Below are 16,124 nucleotides of genomic sequence, written 5' to 3'. Positions count from 1 at the left end.
ATGCTTCTCCTTTACTGTACTCCAATGAATGGTATTGGTGAAATAAAACATCAAATTTTAAATCTTGCAGGAAGAAGCGTCAGTATCAAGTAATAATTCACAAAAATAATTGAGGAAAAACTACAGACTTCTACCAGAATGAATTTTAAATGCTAGAGTGTTTTGAAACACAAGAAACAGACTAGCAGGGGCACCTGGGTGGCTCAGTCATTAAACATTTGCCTTCAGCTCAGGTCATGATTCCAGGGTTCTGGGATTGAGCCCCATATCAGGCTCCCTGCTCAGCGGGAAGCCTGCTTCTTCCTCTCCCACTCCCCCTGCTTGTGTTCCCTCTCTCACTGTATGTCTCTCTCTCTAACTAAATAAATAAATCTAAGGAAGGAAGGAAGGAAGGGGAAGCAAACTAGCAGTTTGCATCCTATCAGCCTAAATGCCTGCTACAACAATCAACTCTCCTCACAGGAATATAATAGAACCCAAAGCTTTTCAGTCTCCAGAGTACAATCCCTATTTTTTGACAGAAGAATAAAAGCCAAAGTGTGACCAATTTTTGAGAGTAAAGAATCAACAAAAATCAAGTTCAAATATATGCAGATGACAGAACCCACACACAGGATTCTAAAGCCGCTATCGTAACTATGCTCAAGGATACAAATGAAAACATGCTTGCAATAACTGAAAAGAAAAATCTTAGAAAAATCCTCTAGAGAAAGAAAGAAATGGAAATCCTGGAGTTTAAAAACAGAACACTGAAGTTTTAAAAAGTCTATCTGTGGATTCAGCAGCAGGTTGAGATATTAGGAGTAAACTTAAAGACAGATCAACAAAAATGATCTAATCGGGAGATCAGAGGGGAAAATAATTTTTAAAAGGAGGCGGTGGCATTATCTCAGGAACTTATAAAATATCAAAAGATGTAGCATATATGGAATCAAAGTCCCAGTAGGACAAAAGAGAACAAGGCAAAAAAATATCTGAGCAAGTATTGATCAAAAAGCCCCCAAATCTGATGAAGACCAAATATTTATAGATTCAGAAAGCTCAACACACACCAGGGAGGATAAATATAAAGACTGATATGTCTAGACAATTATAGTCAAATTGCTGAAAACCAAAGATAGAGGGAAAAACTGTGACAGAATCCAGGGGGTGTGGGTGGGCAATGATATTATAGACAATGACAACTTTTATGGCTTTCTCATCAGAAGTGAACTCCACTACACAGTGGAACATCATTTATGCTTTAAAGATTAAAAAAAAAATCAGTCTAGAATTCAGTCTCAAGCAAAAATATCTTAAGAGTAAAGGCAAATAGAGATATTTTCTGAGCACAAGAATAAAGAGAAAGAGACTCTGTCACCAAAAAATCTTTAAAGAGGTTTTTAAACTATCAGTTGATTATCTTCAGGGAAAAAATGAAGCTTATTGGGAATGGTAAGTATCCAACATTCATTTTTCTTTTAATTAATTTACTGAATTCATAGGACAATTTAAAGGAAAGTTTAATATTCTCTTGTGCAGTTTACAATAGGTAGAACTCTAGCATGAAGGACAGTAGTGGGAAATGGACCTACAAGGTTATGAGGGTTCTAGATTTTCTGTGAAGTGATAGAATATTAAGCTCCAAATAGACTGTAATAAGCTAAGGGTGTATACTGTAGAGCGTGTGTAGAGCACAAACCTAAAAATAAGCAGAGAAATACAGGTTTAAAAAGCTAAGACAGATTAATATGAAATTCAAAAAAAAAAAAAAACAAAACAAAAAAACAAACAAAAATTCAAAAGGAGCTGGTGGGGGAGGAACTAAAAGAGGGGAAAATGAAAATAGTTGACCCAAATCCAACAATCAAAGTAAATACTCCCAATTAAAAGACCAAAATTGTCAGTTAAAAAAGCCTCAACTCTATTTGGTCTAGAAAAGATACACTGTTACCAAGGGAGACACAGAAAGTAAATGCTTATAAAAAGACCTAGTGCAAACAGTAAGCATAGAAAGGCTGGAGTGGCAATATTAGTATCAGCTTAAACTTCAAGAAAAGACCACTGTAACCAGACATAAAGAACATTATATAATGTCGAAAACAACTCCTCAGAAAGACCAAACAATTTTAAACGCATACCAGCCCAATAATGAAACCTCAAACTATAGGAGGCAAAAATGAGCAGAATTAAAGGAAAAAATGCACAACTCCAACAATACAGATATTAACAATCCTCTTAGCAATGACAGAATTAGACAAAATAAAAATCAGCCCCCAAACAAATAATCTGAATTATCAACTTGCTTAATCTAATGGGTATATGAAGAACCTAACAGTCAGCAACTACAGAATACACATTCAAGTTTACATGGTATATTCACCAAAGTAAATCATATGCAGGGCCATAAAACCCAAGTTTCAACAAATTAAAAAAGACTGAAATCATACAATATGTTCCCTGACCACAGTGAAATGAAATTAGAAGTTAGTAACAATAGCTAAGAAAACCCCAAATGTTTTGGAAATCGGACTATACACACTATAAAGTAATCCTTGGGTCAAAAAAGAAATTAGAAAATATTTCAAGAATTGAACTATAAGAAAACCATGATCTCAAACTTTGTGGGATGATAAAAGCAGTGTGTAGAGGACAGTTTATAGTGTTAAATGACTCTATTTGAAAAACAGAAAGGTGTTAAAAAAAAAAAATCAATGACCTAAAATTCCAATTTAAGAAGCAGAAGACCAAACCTAACCTACAACACAAGGAAAGAAATAAAAAATAGCTTAAATCTGTGAAACAGAAAGTGGAGAAAATTAATGAGGCCAAGTTATAAAAGCTTGGTCATCACCACCAATTTACTTTGCCATTTGTTCTCTCTCATTCTCTGTCAGTCTAATTTATCCATTCAAGGTATTTTTTCCCCCCAAAGAACCAATATTTTGTTTTACTGATTTTTCTTTATGTTCTTTTAGCCTAGTTATTAAAAGGATAACAAAATATTATAAACACTTCTATGCCAGTAAATTTGACAACTTAGATGAAAAGGACAAATCTCTTAAAAAATATCCTCTTACTAAAATGGATACAAGACAGAAAATCTAAGGAAAAAAAAACTGTACCTCCCCCTCAACCCCACCCACAAAACCCAAAGACCTATAGCTATTAAAGAAACTGAGGATCAAAAACCTGCCCACAAAGCGTGCTCCAAGTCCAGACGGCATTCTGGGTATATTCAACCAAACATCAGTGGAAGGATATCACCAATGCTATATACTCTTTTCTAAAGTCAAGGACAAGGAAATGTTTCCAAACTAGTTTTATAAAGCAAATACCCTAGAATCACAAAGTGATAAGTAATAAGGGGGAGGGGGATGGAGGAAGTAGAACAAAGTAAAGGAAAATCAGGCCTTTGGCAGGCAGGGTGGGCTGCATTTTAAAATACACTGGTCACCTCTTTCAGCAAGTGACTTCTGAGGAAAGACTTGGAGCAGGTGAAGGTCCTTGGGGACGAACGTCTCAACGGCACCAGTGCAAAGTCCTAAAATGCAGGAATATGCCAAGAAACAGCTAGGACTCAAGTGTGGGGTCCTGCAGGCCCAAGCCAGGTAAGTATATCAACACAACACAACAGAAAGGATCAAACTTCTTCATACTGATGTTAATCGGATACAATGAGGACCCTGGATTTAGCAACGTGGGCATCACTGGTGACCTTGGAGAGAGCAGTTTTGTAGGATTTGTAGGGCTGAAGAAAGTTTTGGAGAGAATGTGAGAACTGGACCAAAGGAGTATGGATACCTTGTGATGGTTTGTGCTTCAAAGGGAAAGAAAAAAATGGGGCAGTTCATGGGAGAGGGAAGCAGGGTCAAGGGTTTGTTTATGCTTAAGACAGAAGAACAGCACGTTTACGTGCTGAAGGATAGGATCCTGAAGAGAAAAAAAAAGGATTAAGAAAGAAGGAGTACTCGGCCCAAGGTCAGGTATATTGGCCCAAGGTCAGGTACACTGCACACGTAGGTGTTGCTCTTACCCTAACGGCCTATTCCAAAAGAATTCTGAAGTCTTCTAAAATCAGCCACTGCCATCAATAATTTATGAAATAGTGCATGATGAAAATAGATTTGCTATCTCATTAAATAAATGATTAACCTAAATAATTACTAGAGCATTTGTGAAAAAGTTAGACCAAACTCTTGACACATGTCCAAGGTGCCTCTGGTTTCTTTAGTGATTCAATTAAGTGCTCCAAGAGGCTCTTTCTCCTTTTGTTTCTTCTTCATTGCTTTGTGTTTTATGGACAATGTTTGGCTCTCTTTGGGGCACTGGATCAAAAATTCATTTTTCTTGATTCTGGTTCAATTTCATATAATGGCTTTATGTGCTCATACAACTTCATTTCTCAAAGTTTTAAAAAACGGAGTCTATGGGAAATACCCCACGTAAGAATGTGTGCATGGGATTTTATTTCCTGAGGCTGTTGCCCCAGATTTTTGGCAGCAAAACTACAGATACTGAACTAATTAAAGATTTAAAACACATTGTTAGGCATTTAGAGCCACACTCAGAAGGTTAATTTAAAAGAAATAATTAGAAAAAGCAAAGCAAAGTCTATACCATAGAGAGTTTTGTAGTAAGAGTCAAGAATCACAAAATGTTTATTAGTTTTAATTACTTTGCTCCCCTAAGCAGAAGATATTAACAATGCACTAGATTTACTGCCAACTTACACAGTATGCACAAGTCAGATCCAACTCTCAATAAGATTTGATTAGTAAGGTGGGAGGGTAAGAATCCACGAGGTTCTAGTTCTCATTACCCCAATGGAGGAATGATGGACAGAAAAATCAAATCAGGATTGCAGATCCTACAAAATATACCAAAACATAAAGTGGTCCACTAAAGACTGAGCTAAAATGGAGTATAGGGGTCAATAATCCACCTTCAATAACTAGCCTATTTTGACTTATCAAATGAATCTTATAAGCAGTTACGAGGGTTCTTATAATAATGATGACATGATAATTATCTCCACATACTGGATGTAAAAGAGGCGTAAGATCAATTTGTTCAGGGTTCTTCCAAAGGGCAGACTGGAGAGATTGAAGGAAGGTTCAAAGTACATTCTGGGTCAATGTAAGGGAATTTTTTGACCATCAGATGGGGGGGGGGGGGCAAAAAAAGGGGGGAAAAATTTATTTAAAAAAAAAAAAAAAAAAAAAAAAAAAAGCTTAGCAGAGGCTGTTTTGAACTGAATATACAAATTTTAAAAATGAACTCTTAAAAACATACACACACACATACATACATATACACATATAAACGTGGTGTCCAACTTCTTTTGAAAAGTAGCTAACGTAACAGTCATGAGACTACAGGTAACTTATTTTATCTCTTAGAGCTTCAGTTTGCTTATCTGTAATAAGGATATTTTTCCTTCAAGGTTATTTCAAGGAAAAAAAAATCAATGTGATAAGCACCAATGTTCCATATGTCCGCAATCAGTCACTATAATTTTAACAAATTATTAAAGGCTTCCAAACTTGTGCACATCTTGATAAATAAAGCAATGATACCAGTCTGAGAAAACAAAACAAGTTTCACATCTGAAGACAGCTGAAGAACTTGTATCTATTACTTCAAGGAGAGCAACAAAGCTGATCTCCCTGGGTCAGTTTCTTTAAAATGTTATCAAGTGGCCTTTGGTCTCCCAAAAAGTTTCCTCCAACACACTTTGTGTAGAAATCTTCCCTCCCATAAAAACCCTTTTAAATTTCATGACCTTAAAAGCACTTCTCAGTTTGCTGGAATCAACATAAGACAGGAATTATTAAGATAAAGACTTGATACAGCAAACTGCATCATATTCACTGTAATGTGAAGTCATTAGTTTTTTTAAAAATATCTGAAGCTAAGAAAAAGAGTACACACGTAAGTGCTTACATCCTTTAAATTTAACCTCCAGAAACCAATAAAACATTTTAAGGTCTACACACAGGAAATGCTGAACTTCAAAATTAAACCACAGTAATTTATTATAAATAAATAACTATCCCATCAATAACTTCACTCTAATGACACTTGGAAAGCTTCTCCCTCTTGTGTAGCACTTCTGAAGTTCAGATCAAGTCAAGCTGTTTTCCAGGAATAAAGTAAAGGCAGCACCTCAGGGAATTGGAGTTATTGTGTGTTTTACCACTATTATCTTTTTATTCTGTGGAAGCACTCCGCTACACTCTGGTTTTTAGCTTGGTTCTGTTTTTTACTTAAGTTTCCAACCTTGCTTCAAGTTACCAGTTGACGGTCACACAGTGTAATGAAGTTGGTGGATTAGTTGAAATTAAAACCCAGAATCCTCTTTACCACCCTTCTTTTTAAGCACAGATCAATTATTTATGACCAAGTTCACCAACACTATGTTTTAATTTAGGAAGCAGTCCATTTGAAGGCAGCTATAAATAAAGTAAACAGAATCTGGCCTCAGAACTTTTTGACCCCACATAGTACTAAAAGGAAATAGAAGGACCAAGAAGCAAATGAAGAATACAGGAGAAAAGAAAAATTAAAGAACAAAAGAAACCAATATCCACTGAGCTGCTTCTATGCCAGAATCTTCCACACAAAGGATGTCATTTGTTCTCAACCATCTTGACATTACTTAATTTAACTCTATCTCATAAAGGACATACTGTATTCACCTTACTTAAGGCCCTGAAACAACAGATCCAAAAGGCTGACTTGCTTACTGGGGGTCATGGAAAAAGTAAAAAAACCAAGAATCTGACCTGGGTTGGTTTGATTCCAAAGCCTGGGCACGTCTTCCCAGTATCAGATGAAATAATTTCTAATATTTTATAACTGGGGTCAGTTCAGGAATTTTCAAAACAACAAAAAGGAATTAAATCATACTTCCAAAGTGTAACACAAATAACAAAAAATATCCGCAGAACCATTATCTCAACGGCCTACAAGAACTTCAAGTCTGAGGTTGTCACCGTTGTGCCTACGACACAGATGAAACCCTACACAGAACAACGGGAAACCTCACGTAGAGATGGCCTGGGAAGGATAGTGCAGCTGTATCCAAAAGCAGGACAAAGAGAAGGTCAAGTACTAAGTAACCTCTTACCTGCTGTACTTCACTTTCTCCATTTGAGATCTTCTCTGTGTAAACAAAGGAGTTGAATATCCGCTGGAACAAAAAGAAAATGAACAAACATTAGATTTTCTCAAGACAGCCATTTTCCAATGAAGATTGTGTGTGTGAATAATTTGTTTACAACACAAACAGAATCAATCAGAAAAAAATTTTATTAAAATACTGTTATTTTACACCGAGAAATCCACATATCAGCCAAAGTCAATCACACTTATATAAGCAAATACCAGGCACTTCTGCAGTGAAATAAACCAGATGTTCCACTATATTTTTCATTTTCAAAAATACATTTAATTATAGATTTCCGGAGCCCATGCCATTTTATCCAAGTGGTATAATCTGACAAAGTTGTGTTTCTCATTTAAATCCTGCACTCCCTGAATGCTGTAATTGTTTACAGACACTAAAATCTAATGCAATAAAGGTCTTTAAAAGGGATTCTTTCCTTATTCTCTCATGTCCCTGGTCCCACCAGTACCTACCCAATATTATCTATCACCTTCATTACCCAAGTACTCCCTTGGGAGGGTAACATAATAGGGCTTGCCAAATATGTGCAGCCTTAAGATCCAGTTCTTACATGTCAGGAAATGGGACAGCCGTGCCAAGACATTCGTCCAAACTATGACACACAAGCACACACATTCTTCCACTGCTCTCCGCCTAGCTGGTAACTACCCCCTCCATACATTGCCTGCATTTAAAACATCCCTGAAGACTTATGACTTTACCAAACCCTACCCATTCCTGAGCAGTCACAAAAGATTAATATATAACATACTAAAGAAATTAGGATCCAAGATACGTATCTGTTAGAGACGCAAAAAAAGAGCAGCGGCCCCCTCATTTACCCTAAAACTTGAAAGATACCACTGGAACTCTCCAGATGAGTAAGGAGTCAGACCTGGAGATGTCAGCCAAAACTTCCCTTTTCCCTTTCTATCCCACTGCCAAGGGCTTGTCAGCATCTGGGACAGCTTCCAGGATAGCCTAGCACACCTGCATGGTTGTGGGGAGGAAGGCAAGCGCCAAGTTTACCAAGTGCTGGGCAAAAGGGGAAAGATAAGATGCTAGGGAAGAGGGTGGGGGAAGGAGGGGAAGGACTGTGACAGAATGGGATAGAATTACAGTCTGGAAAATTCTAATTATGAATTACCATAATTTTACAAGACACCACTCATTCATCCAACAGATGCTAATTTTCCCTTTCCTTCCTAAAAAGGACTCTGCTGAGGGGCGCCTGGGTGGCATAGTTAGTTAATGGGCTGACTCTCGGTTTCCACTCAGCTCAGGTCGTGATCTCGAGTCCTGCTTCTGGCTGGACTGTGTACTCAGAGCCTGCTTAAGGTTCTTTATCCCTCTCCCTTTGCCCCTCCCCCCTCAAATAAATCTTTAAAAAAATGACTCTGACAGGAAAAGTCCATATTTCCAGTAATAGTGCTAAGGCCAAGGATACTGGCTGCTGTGTAATGAATGCTTACTATGGGCGGACATTATTCTCAGCGTGTTTTGTTTTTCTTTTAAATGTCTCCTAAAACACCCTCGTGACAGGCACTATTATCTCCACCACACAGCAGCGAAAACAAGCAGATTTGTTGAGTGGCTAACGCCATGCACATACTGTACCTTTGTGCACATGTCCTAGTCCATCTTTATATGGAAATCACTGCAGCTCCAAAAATGAAAAACTACTACCCTGGGAAGTTAAGGATCTTACCCAGCATCACTTCGAGAGGATTAGAACCTACCCACTCCAGACCCAGTGCTCCTAACTCCATTGTCTCATGAGAATTTGCCACACAGCTAGCTGCCTGACACATATTTAAAAACGAAACAACAGGGCACCTGGGTGGCTCAGTTGTTAAGCCTCTGCCTTCACCTCAGGTCATGATCCCGGGATCCTGGGATCGAGCCCCACATCGGGCTCCCTGCTTAGCGGGAAGCCTGCTTCTCTCTCTGCCACTCCCTCTGCTTGTGTTCCCTCTCTCACTGTGTTTCTGTCAAATAAATAAAATCTAAGGAAAAAAATAAAAATTAAAAAATAAAAACAAAACAACAACAACAAAAAACCCCCACTTCTGTTAGGAGCTAATACCCAAACATAATGAAGATCAACTGTCCCTTACTTTTCTCTCCAAAATTCAAAAGGCTCTAAAAATCCAAATTTCACCTAAGACATTTGCTACCAAAATAGGACATGATCTGAATTTATTAGGCTGTAAATCCTAACTCCAATTGATGTGTACTTCTAGCCTTTATTAAACCACTTAATGTGCATGTTCATTAGTTCTGATGCAGATATGTTATTTAATGCATCTGATTATTGGGTTCTGTGCAAGACCTCACTGGCAGGGTGTTTTTATTAGGGGCACCAGGATTCTGAATCCTAAGACAGATCCCCCCCCTCTTTTTTTTTAGATTTTATTTATTTATTTGGCAGACAAAGATCACAAGTAGGCAGAGAGGCAGGCGGGGGGGTGGGGTGGAGGGAACAGGCTCCCTGCTGAGCAGAGAGCCCGATGCGGGGCTCGATCCCAGGACCCTGAGATCATGACCTGAGCCGAAGGCAGAGGCTTAACCCACCGAGCCACCCAGGTGCCCCAACAGATCCCATTTTGAAAAAGGGATTAGCAACCTGTACGACCTCCATTCCTATAATTTGAAGCTCACAGTTTTCTGGTGAACACCTTAGCTTAATAGATTTTAACATTTTTGTAACCTGGGTCACTCCCATTTGCTTCCCAGACCATATTTTTATACAATGTGATCTTCAAAACTTGCTCAGTATCATGAGAACACGGACTAAAAATTAACATAATTCATGTAGTGTCTCTAGATCTTGAGAAGTGTGGTCAATTTCTTATTGCATTTCTGACAATCGTCATCCAGTTGATACAACATCTGGTCTATCCTGGAAGGTGCCTGATGGAATAATGCACGAAACAGCCCTGGGAAACACATCTGATCCACCTTGCTCAAGTCAACACCCACCAAGGGCCAAACTTACTATCACACTTGGGGGTGGGATGTTAAAATAATAAGTGAATCCCTCTCTGGTAATACAGAACCTATGTTGGGAGGTAATGACAAGGCTGTGTTTCAATCCCTGTATTATTCGTCTATTATCTTACCAATTATTAAAAAATGATTGCTCATTCTTTCATGCAGACCTTTTTATGGCCTATAAGAATTTTTATATTCTCTGCACTTAATAAATGGGGGTGGATAAAAGAAAATTTTAAAAGTTTTGGATACAAACAGTACTGACTCTGCAGGCTACCTACTTTTTTAAAAAAATGTTTTATTTATTTGACACAGACACAGTGGGAGAGGGAACACAAGCTGAGGGAGTGGGAGAGGGAGAAGTACACTTATTGCAGAGCAGGGAACCCCTGGGATCATGACTTGAGCCAAAGGCAGACAGACGCCTGATGACTGAGCCACCCAGGCGCCCGGCTACCTACTTTCTGCAGCCCTCTAACCACCCCACAAAGCGAAATCACCTGCAAGGGTCATAGTTTGGGGCTATCACCAAAGCAAACAATTTTTGCCCCTCACCTTCCCCAAACAGGGAAGGGTATTAGGGGCTGGTAGAATCTAGACGAGTAACTCACAACTCAACAGGTCAGCCAGTCATGTCTGGTTCAAGGTTAAAAGTTCAGGCTTGTCTGTATGCACAAGATCTCAAGGTAGAGAGCGAGTTTCTACTACACTCTAGGTAGATGGACAGTAACCATCTAGCTTAAAATGCAGGACCTGCTAAGCCCAGCTCTCAAAGGCTTAGGCTTAGTACTTTTATAGTTTACAATTTCTCATAAATGATCACATTTGATCCCCACAGCCACCCTATGGGGCAGGCAGGGCATAGATCTGAAACCAATTTTACAGACTGAAAGCTACAGTTAAAAAAAAAAAAGAAGAAAAAAAAATTCAAATTGCTGAGGTCTGAACCAAGGTCTTGAGTTAAAAACAAGCATAGATTTTAGCAAAGCTATTAAATGTATTCACCCTTTTGTTCAGGATCACCTAGGAATCCCAACACCTACATATAGATAAAAAGGCCTATTGGGGATTTTTTCCTACCATTTTAAGCAAGATATAATGTGCTGGCAAAACAATACACATATCTGATGTCAATATAGAATATAACCAATGTGTGAGTGATTCAGAGTCCCAGACAAAAGGTCTTTATTATTATTATTATTACTTTCTCCTGCTATGTGAAGCTGTGAAAGAAACAGAATATAGGAGAATTCAGAATACAGAATACGGAATTCTGGAGCAAGGGTGGGTGTTTTTAATTTGAGAGCCAGGCATTCCAAATGATATACCTAGCCGACACCTTGATGAACTCAGTGTAAAGAGTTTCTTGGTTGCTGGAGGGAGTTGAACAACGAATGAGAAAAGTGGTCAGTCCTAAGATGGGAAAATGGTGAGCATTCCCAAAAGGTCAGATTGCCCAGGCCTCCTAGATGATTCACTCACAGGGCCAGGGTTAGGGTATGGCTGTATGGGGCAGGCATTCTGCGCTCTATTTCCAAGTTGTCCCTTTCCCTTATCCCAATTCCCTGGAGAACAAAAGGGATTCCAGAAATCTGAGCTCTTAAAATTTGAGCACAACCTGGAGGGAGTCTGAAGGAACTCCCATGGTGTATAATTCCCCAGAAGTAAAGGCGAAGAAACAGCCCACCCCCACCCATTACTTTTTCGCATTCTCTACTATAATAAAAATATGTTTTATTGTACAGTGAAAACATCATTAAAATGGGTGAGGAGTTTTAAGTTATTTCAAGTTGAAATATTTCACTGAATTCTTTATCAGTTGAATTTACTTCCACAACCAAAAGAAAACAAGACATCTTATTTTTATGCTCATGAGAACAGAGTACTCTGGACAAAAATGACCTTTCTCTCATTAATACACACACACTGGAAAACCAGCAGGATCTTCTAAACTTAATTATGTGCATATCCTATGACCCCGCATTTCCCATCTTGGTAATACACTGAGCAGAAACATGTTCATATATTTGTCAAAAGAGAAGCATAAGAATGTTCACTGCAGCACTGTTACTCCTAAGAGCCCCAACCTGGAAAACATCCAAATGCCTCTCAGCAACAGAACAAACCGTGGCGTCGTCACACAATGAAAGGCCCAGGGACGGGAATGAACCCACAACTGCAACAGGCATCCACACAAGGATGCCCAACATACAACACTGAGTGAAAGTAGACAAACACTAGAATGCAAAGTGTACAGAGTTCATTTATAGCAAATTCAAAACTGGGCAAAATTCCTCTATCTGGTCAGAAGTCTGGAGAGTGGTTACCTTTTGTGAGAGGAAGAACAGTACAGGGCATGAGGCGGCTTCCAGGATGGTACAACGTTCCATTGCTTGATCTGGGGGCCAGTTACAAGGATTTTGTTCACTTCTACGAGAATCCATCAGACACCTCTGTGTTCTTTTCTCTATGTATGTTATACTTCACTCCTAAACATACATTTTAGGCAGTCTCTTAAAATACACCCTGGTAAAATGGCTCCTGTATTTTCAAAATTCTTTATGGGGTGCCTGGGTGGCTCAGTGGGTTGAGCCTCTGCCTCTGGCCCAGGTCATGATCTCAGGGTCCTGGGATCGACCCTGCACTGGGCTTGACCCCGCACTGGGCTCTCTGCTCAGCAGGGAGCCTGTTCCCCCCGCCCCCCGCCTGCTTGTGAGCTCTCAAATAAATAAGTAAGTAATCTTTTTAAAAATGTTGTATTAAAAAGGAAAAGAATCTATTATCTGGATTATTATAAATACTCCAAGACAAAGTTACATCTAATCTATAATCCAGATGAAACTGGGACTACACCAACTGGAGAGTCACCTAGCAACTCACAGATAAGGTCTCCTGAGCCTTCCCTGAGGCTACGTATTAATTGCTCCGTCGTATTCTAAGTATGGAACATTCCTCAATTCTTGAGCTTCCCATCCAGTGGCACTGTACTAACCTGAATTTTCCGCAAGGGTCGGGGGCAGGGGGTGGGCGGGGGTGGGGGGTGGGGGGGGGGGAGGAGGGGAGTTGTCTTTACCTGACTTTCATCCAGCCTGGATACTCTAACTTCTAACACAATTTAATCCCATATTCTGTTCTTTCATTTCTGCTCTTTCATTTCCCTAAGCACTGCCTTCGTCCTCCTCCTCCCTCAAAGAGGAGGTTCAACTCACAAAGTTAGAAATTAAAGAATCATGTTAACAACTGACTACAAGCCCCCTCTCCACCTCTACTGCAAGAGAAGGAAACATGACATCCTGCCGTGTGTGTTTGTGTGTACACACACATGCATTTGTGGTGTGTAGCCTACTCCCCGGCCCCCACCTCTCAAGGGCTACACCTTAGTCCTCTGTCCCCACTTCACCCACTCCTCCCTACCTGCCATCTCCTTCCCTCCCAATGTATTTAATTGAGCCTACTTAACAGATGGCAAGAGAATCCCGCTTCGCTGGAACAGGAACAATTACATGAGTGTTTAATAAGATGGTCACAGTCCAGACAGTGGGTTCCACCTTCACGCCTCCAACAGCTCTGCCAAATCTTAACTAGATATTTAAATGAATGGTATAGCACAACAGCACAGTGAAGAAATACCTCTACAAGCCCAGTGACATTCTGTTGGTCTCCCTCCCTGATCTTTGCTAAGACAATGCAGGACTGAATTTTTATTCAAAGGCTTATTCTCTTGATGTTTGCAGGTCTCTGTTGCAAGCCAATTTGGCTGACAGTTCACGAATAGCTTCATTCAGCCCTGGATCTCTTCCTAGGATTCTAGGACTTGTGGCCAAAGGGGAGGAAAATATAGATCACCACTGTTATCTCAAGAAGTTGACCAACATTAGCCATGAAATGAGAAAGTGCTGTCATTACAACAAACTCCAACAATCTCTGGGCAGGGAAATTAATGGCAACCTAAGTGTTTCAGAAAAGAAAACATATGCATGACTTCATTTTCCCTGTAAGCATAAGTCATGCATAATCTTTTACTAGGTTCTTAAGGGATCCCTTTTGCCTAGATTAGACCTTGTCTGATTTTTTAAAAATTTTATTTATTTGTCAGAGAGAGATAAAGAGCGAGTGAGCACAGACAGGGAGAGCAGCAGGCAGAGGGAGAAGCAGGCTCCTCCGCTGAGCTGGGAGCCCGATGTGAGACTCAATCCCAGGACACTGGGATCATGACCTGAGCCGAAGGCAGCCACTTAACCGACTGAGCCACCCAGGTGTCCCTGACCTTGTCTGATTTTTACCAGACTATTTAGCCTTACATTATTTTTTTTTTTAAGATTTTATTTATTTATTTATTTGTCAGAGAGAGAGAGAGAGAGAGAGAGAGAGCGCGTGCGCGAGAGCGAGCACAGGCAGAGTGGCAGGCAGAGTCAGAGGGAGAAGTAGGCTCCCTGCAGAGCAAGGAGCCCGATGTGGGACTTGATTCCAGGACGCTGGGATCATGACCTGAGCTGAAGGCAGCTGCTTAACCAACTGAGCCACCCAGGTGTCCCTAGCCTTACCTTATTAAACATATGTAAGGTACAGAAAAAAGACCTCCTCTGTGGAGGCTCATTGTTCTGCATTCTAAAGTCACGAATCTGTTGCTACAAATCTTGGTCATTTTCTCCAATCTCTCAATTCGTTCATTCTGGATACAAGTGGCTCAAGAAAATAGTTTACCAAGAATATTGAAAAGGTTTCCACTAAAAAGCAAAATAAAAAAATAACCTAAATGCCCAGCAACAAAGTACTAATTATTCTTCATTCAATGAAGCCTACTGTATAGTTAATACAAGTATGTTTACAATGATTTTTGTTAATTTTTTTAAAGCAGCATTTAAATATACAAGTATTGTTCTAATTACATGTGTGTGTTGGGGACGTGGGTAAGTTACACATAATAATGTTACCATGTAGATTATCAAGGGCCCAGAATGGATTCAGGTGCTTTACAATGTATTACTTAAAATTCACAACAACCCTTCACAGTAGTTACTATGTACTCATTTACAGACAAGGCAACTGAGCTTGGGAAAGACTAAACTTTCCCAAAGTTGAACATTAGGAAGTAAGTGGCCAAGTCTAGATGTAAAATTTGCCCTACCCTAAAATGTATGTATCATCCTCTAGGTAAATACCATCTGAACAGAGAAAACTTACACAAAATCGAGAAAGTGCCCAAAACAGTAACAAGGCTTTCCAGTGAAGAGTGAGTTGAGAATGTATTTTCTTTCCTCCCCATCCCACTCCCATCTCAAAATGGAGCAAGTACTTCCTTTATAAGGATAAGAACACTTTTCAGAGTTGCCTGGAAAAGGGGCAAACATTCAGGTACAACTATATGAAAGATGAGATCACCACCCACCTTGAGAGCTTTCAGAGGGAAAAATAAATGCAAGGGCTTATGCTTGACCCGCGCTATAAAAATTAGATCTTGAATACTGTACCGACTTGGGAGAAACAGGGCTGTTGCCCTTTCAGGATAAATGGCAACACTTCGGAACTGAAAATCATGGCGAAGCCTAGATTGGGAATTTCAAAACACTCAGCGCACAATAGAGGACCCTGGTGCCCCAGGGGCAAATGGTGCCCCAGGTGCCCATGTCCTGACCAACAAGCTCATTTTAATGTTGTATATATAGAAAAAATGATAGTAGCTATTGTTTATATTGTTTATAAAGTGGCACTAGGTACTTCGCATGTTATTAACTCATTTAACTTCATAAGCATGAAGAGGAATTTATACAGACTGCACTAAAGAATTCCTTTATAACGTACTTCACAGTTATCCAGTCTTGTTACTCTATTACTGTTAGAGTATTAAGAATATTTTCTGAATGATACAAATTCTATGACAACTGGAGCTATGGGGAGAGCAAAAATACCTGTGTAATACTGAAGTCCTAGCTCATTCTGAACAGTTTCCCACTAATAGTAATCTTTCCCTTCTCTGAAC

The 16,124-nt window shown here is 39.5% G+C and overlaps 1 protein-coding gene across 1 annotated transcript in view; it reads right to left on the bottom strand.

The window, feature by feature from the left end:
• Positions 1–16,124, bottom strand: part of LOC111143371 (cache domain containing 1) — a 201,491-nt gene that overhangs the window by 111,364 nt on the left and 74,003 nt on the right. Inside the window, exon 2 of the mRNA XM_022497070.1 lies at positions 7,112–7,174. Coding sequence (XP_022352778.1) covers positions 7,112–7,174 — 63 coding nt within the window. The remainder of the gene's footprint in view (positions 1–7,111; positions 7,175–16,124) is intronic.

Source organism: Enhydra lutris, unplaced genomic scaffold (assembly GCF_002288905.1).
Source record: "Enhydra lutris kenyoni isolate GAN:26980312 unplaced genomic scaffold, ASM228890v2 scaffoldscaffold9, whole genome shotgun sequence".
NCBI classification, from domain to species: Eukaryota; Metazoa; Chordata; class Mammalia; order Carnivora; family Mustelidae; genus Enhydra; species Enhydra lutris.
This window is presented reverse-complemented; position numbering and strand designations above follow the sequence as displayed.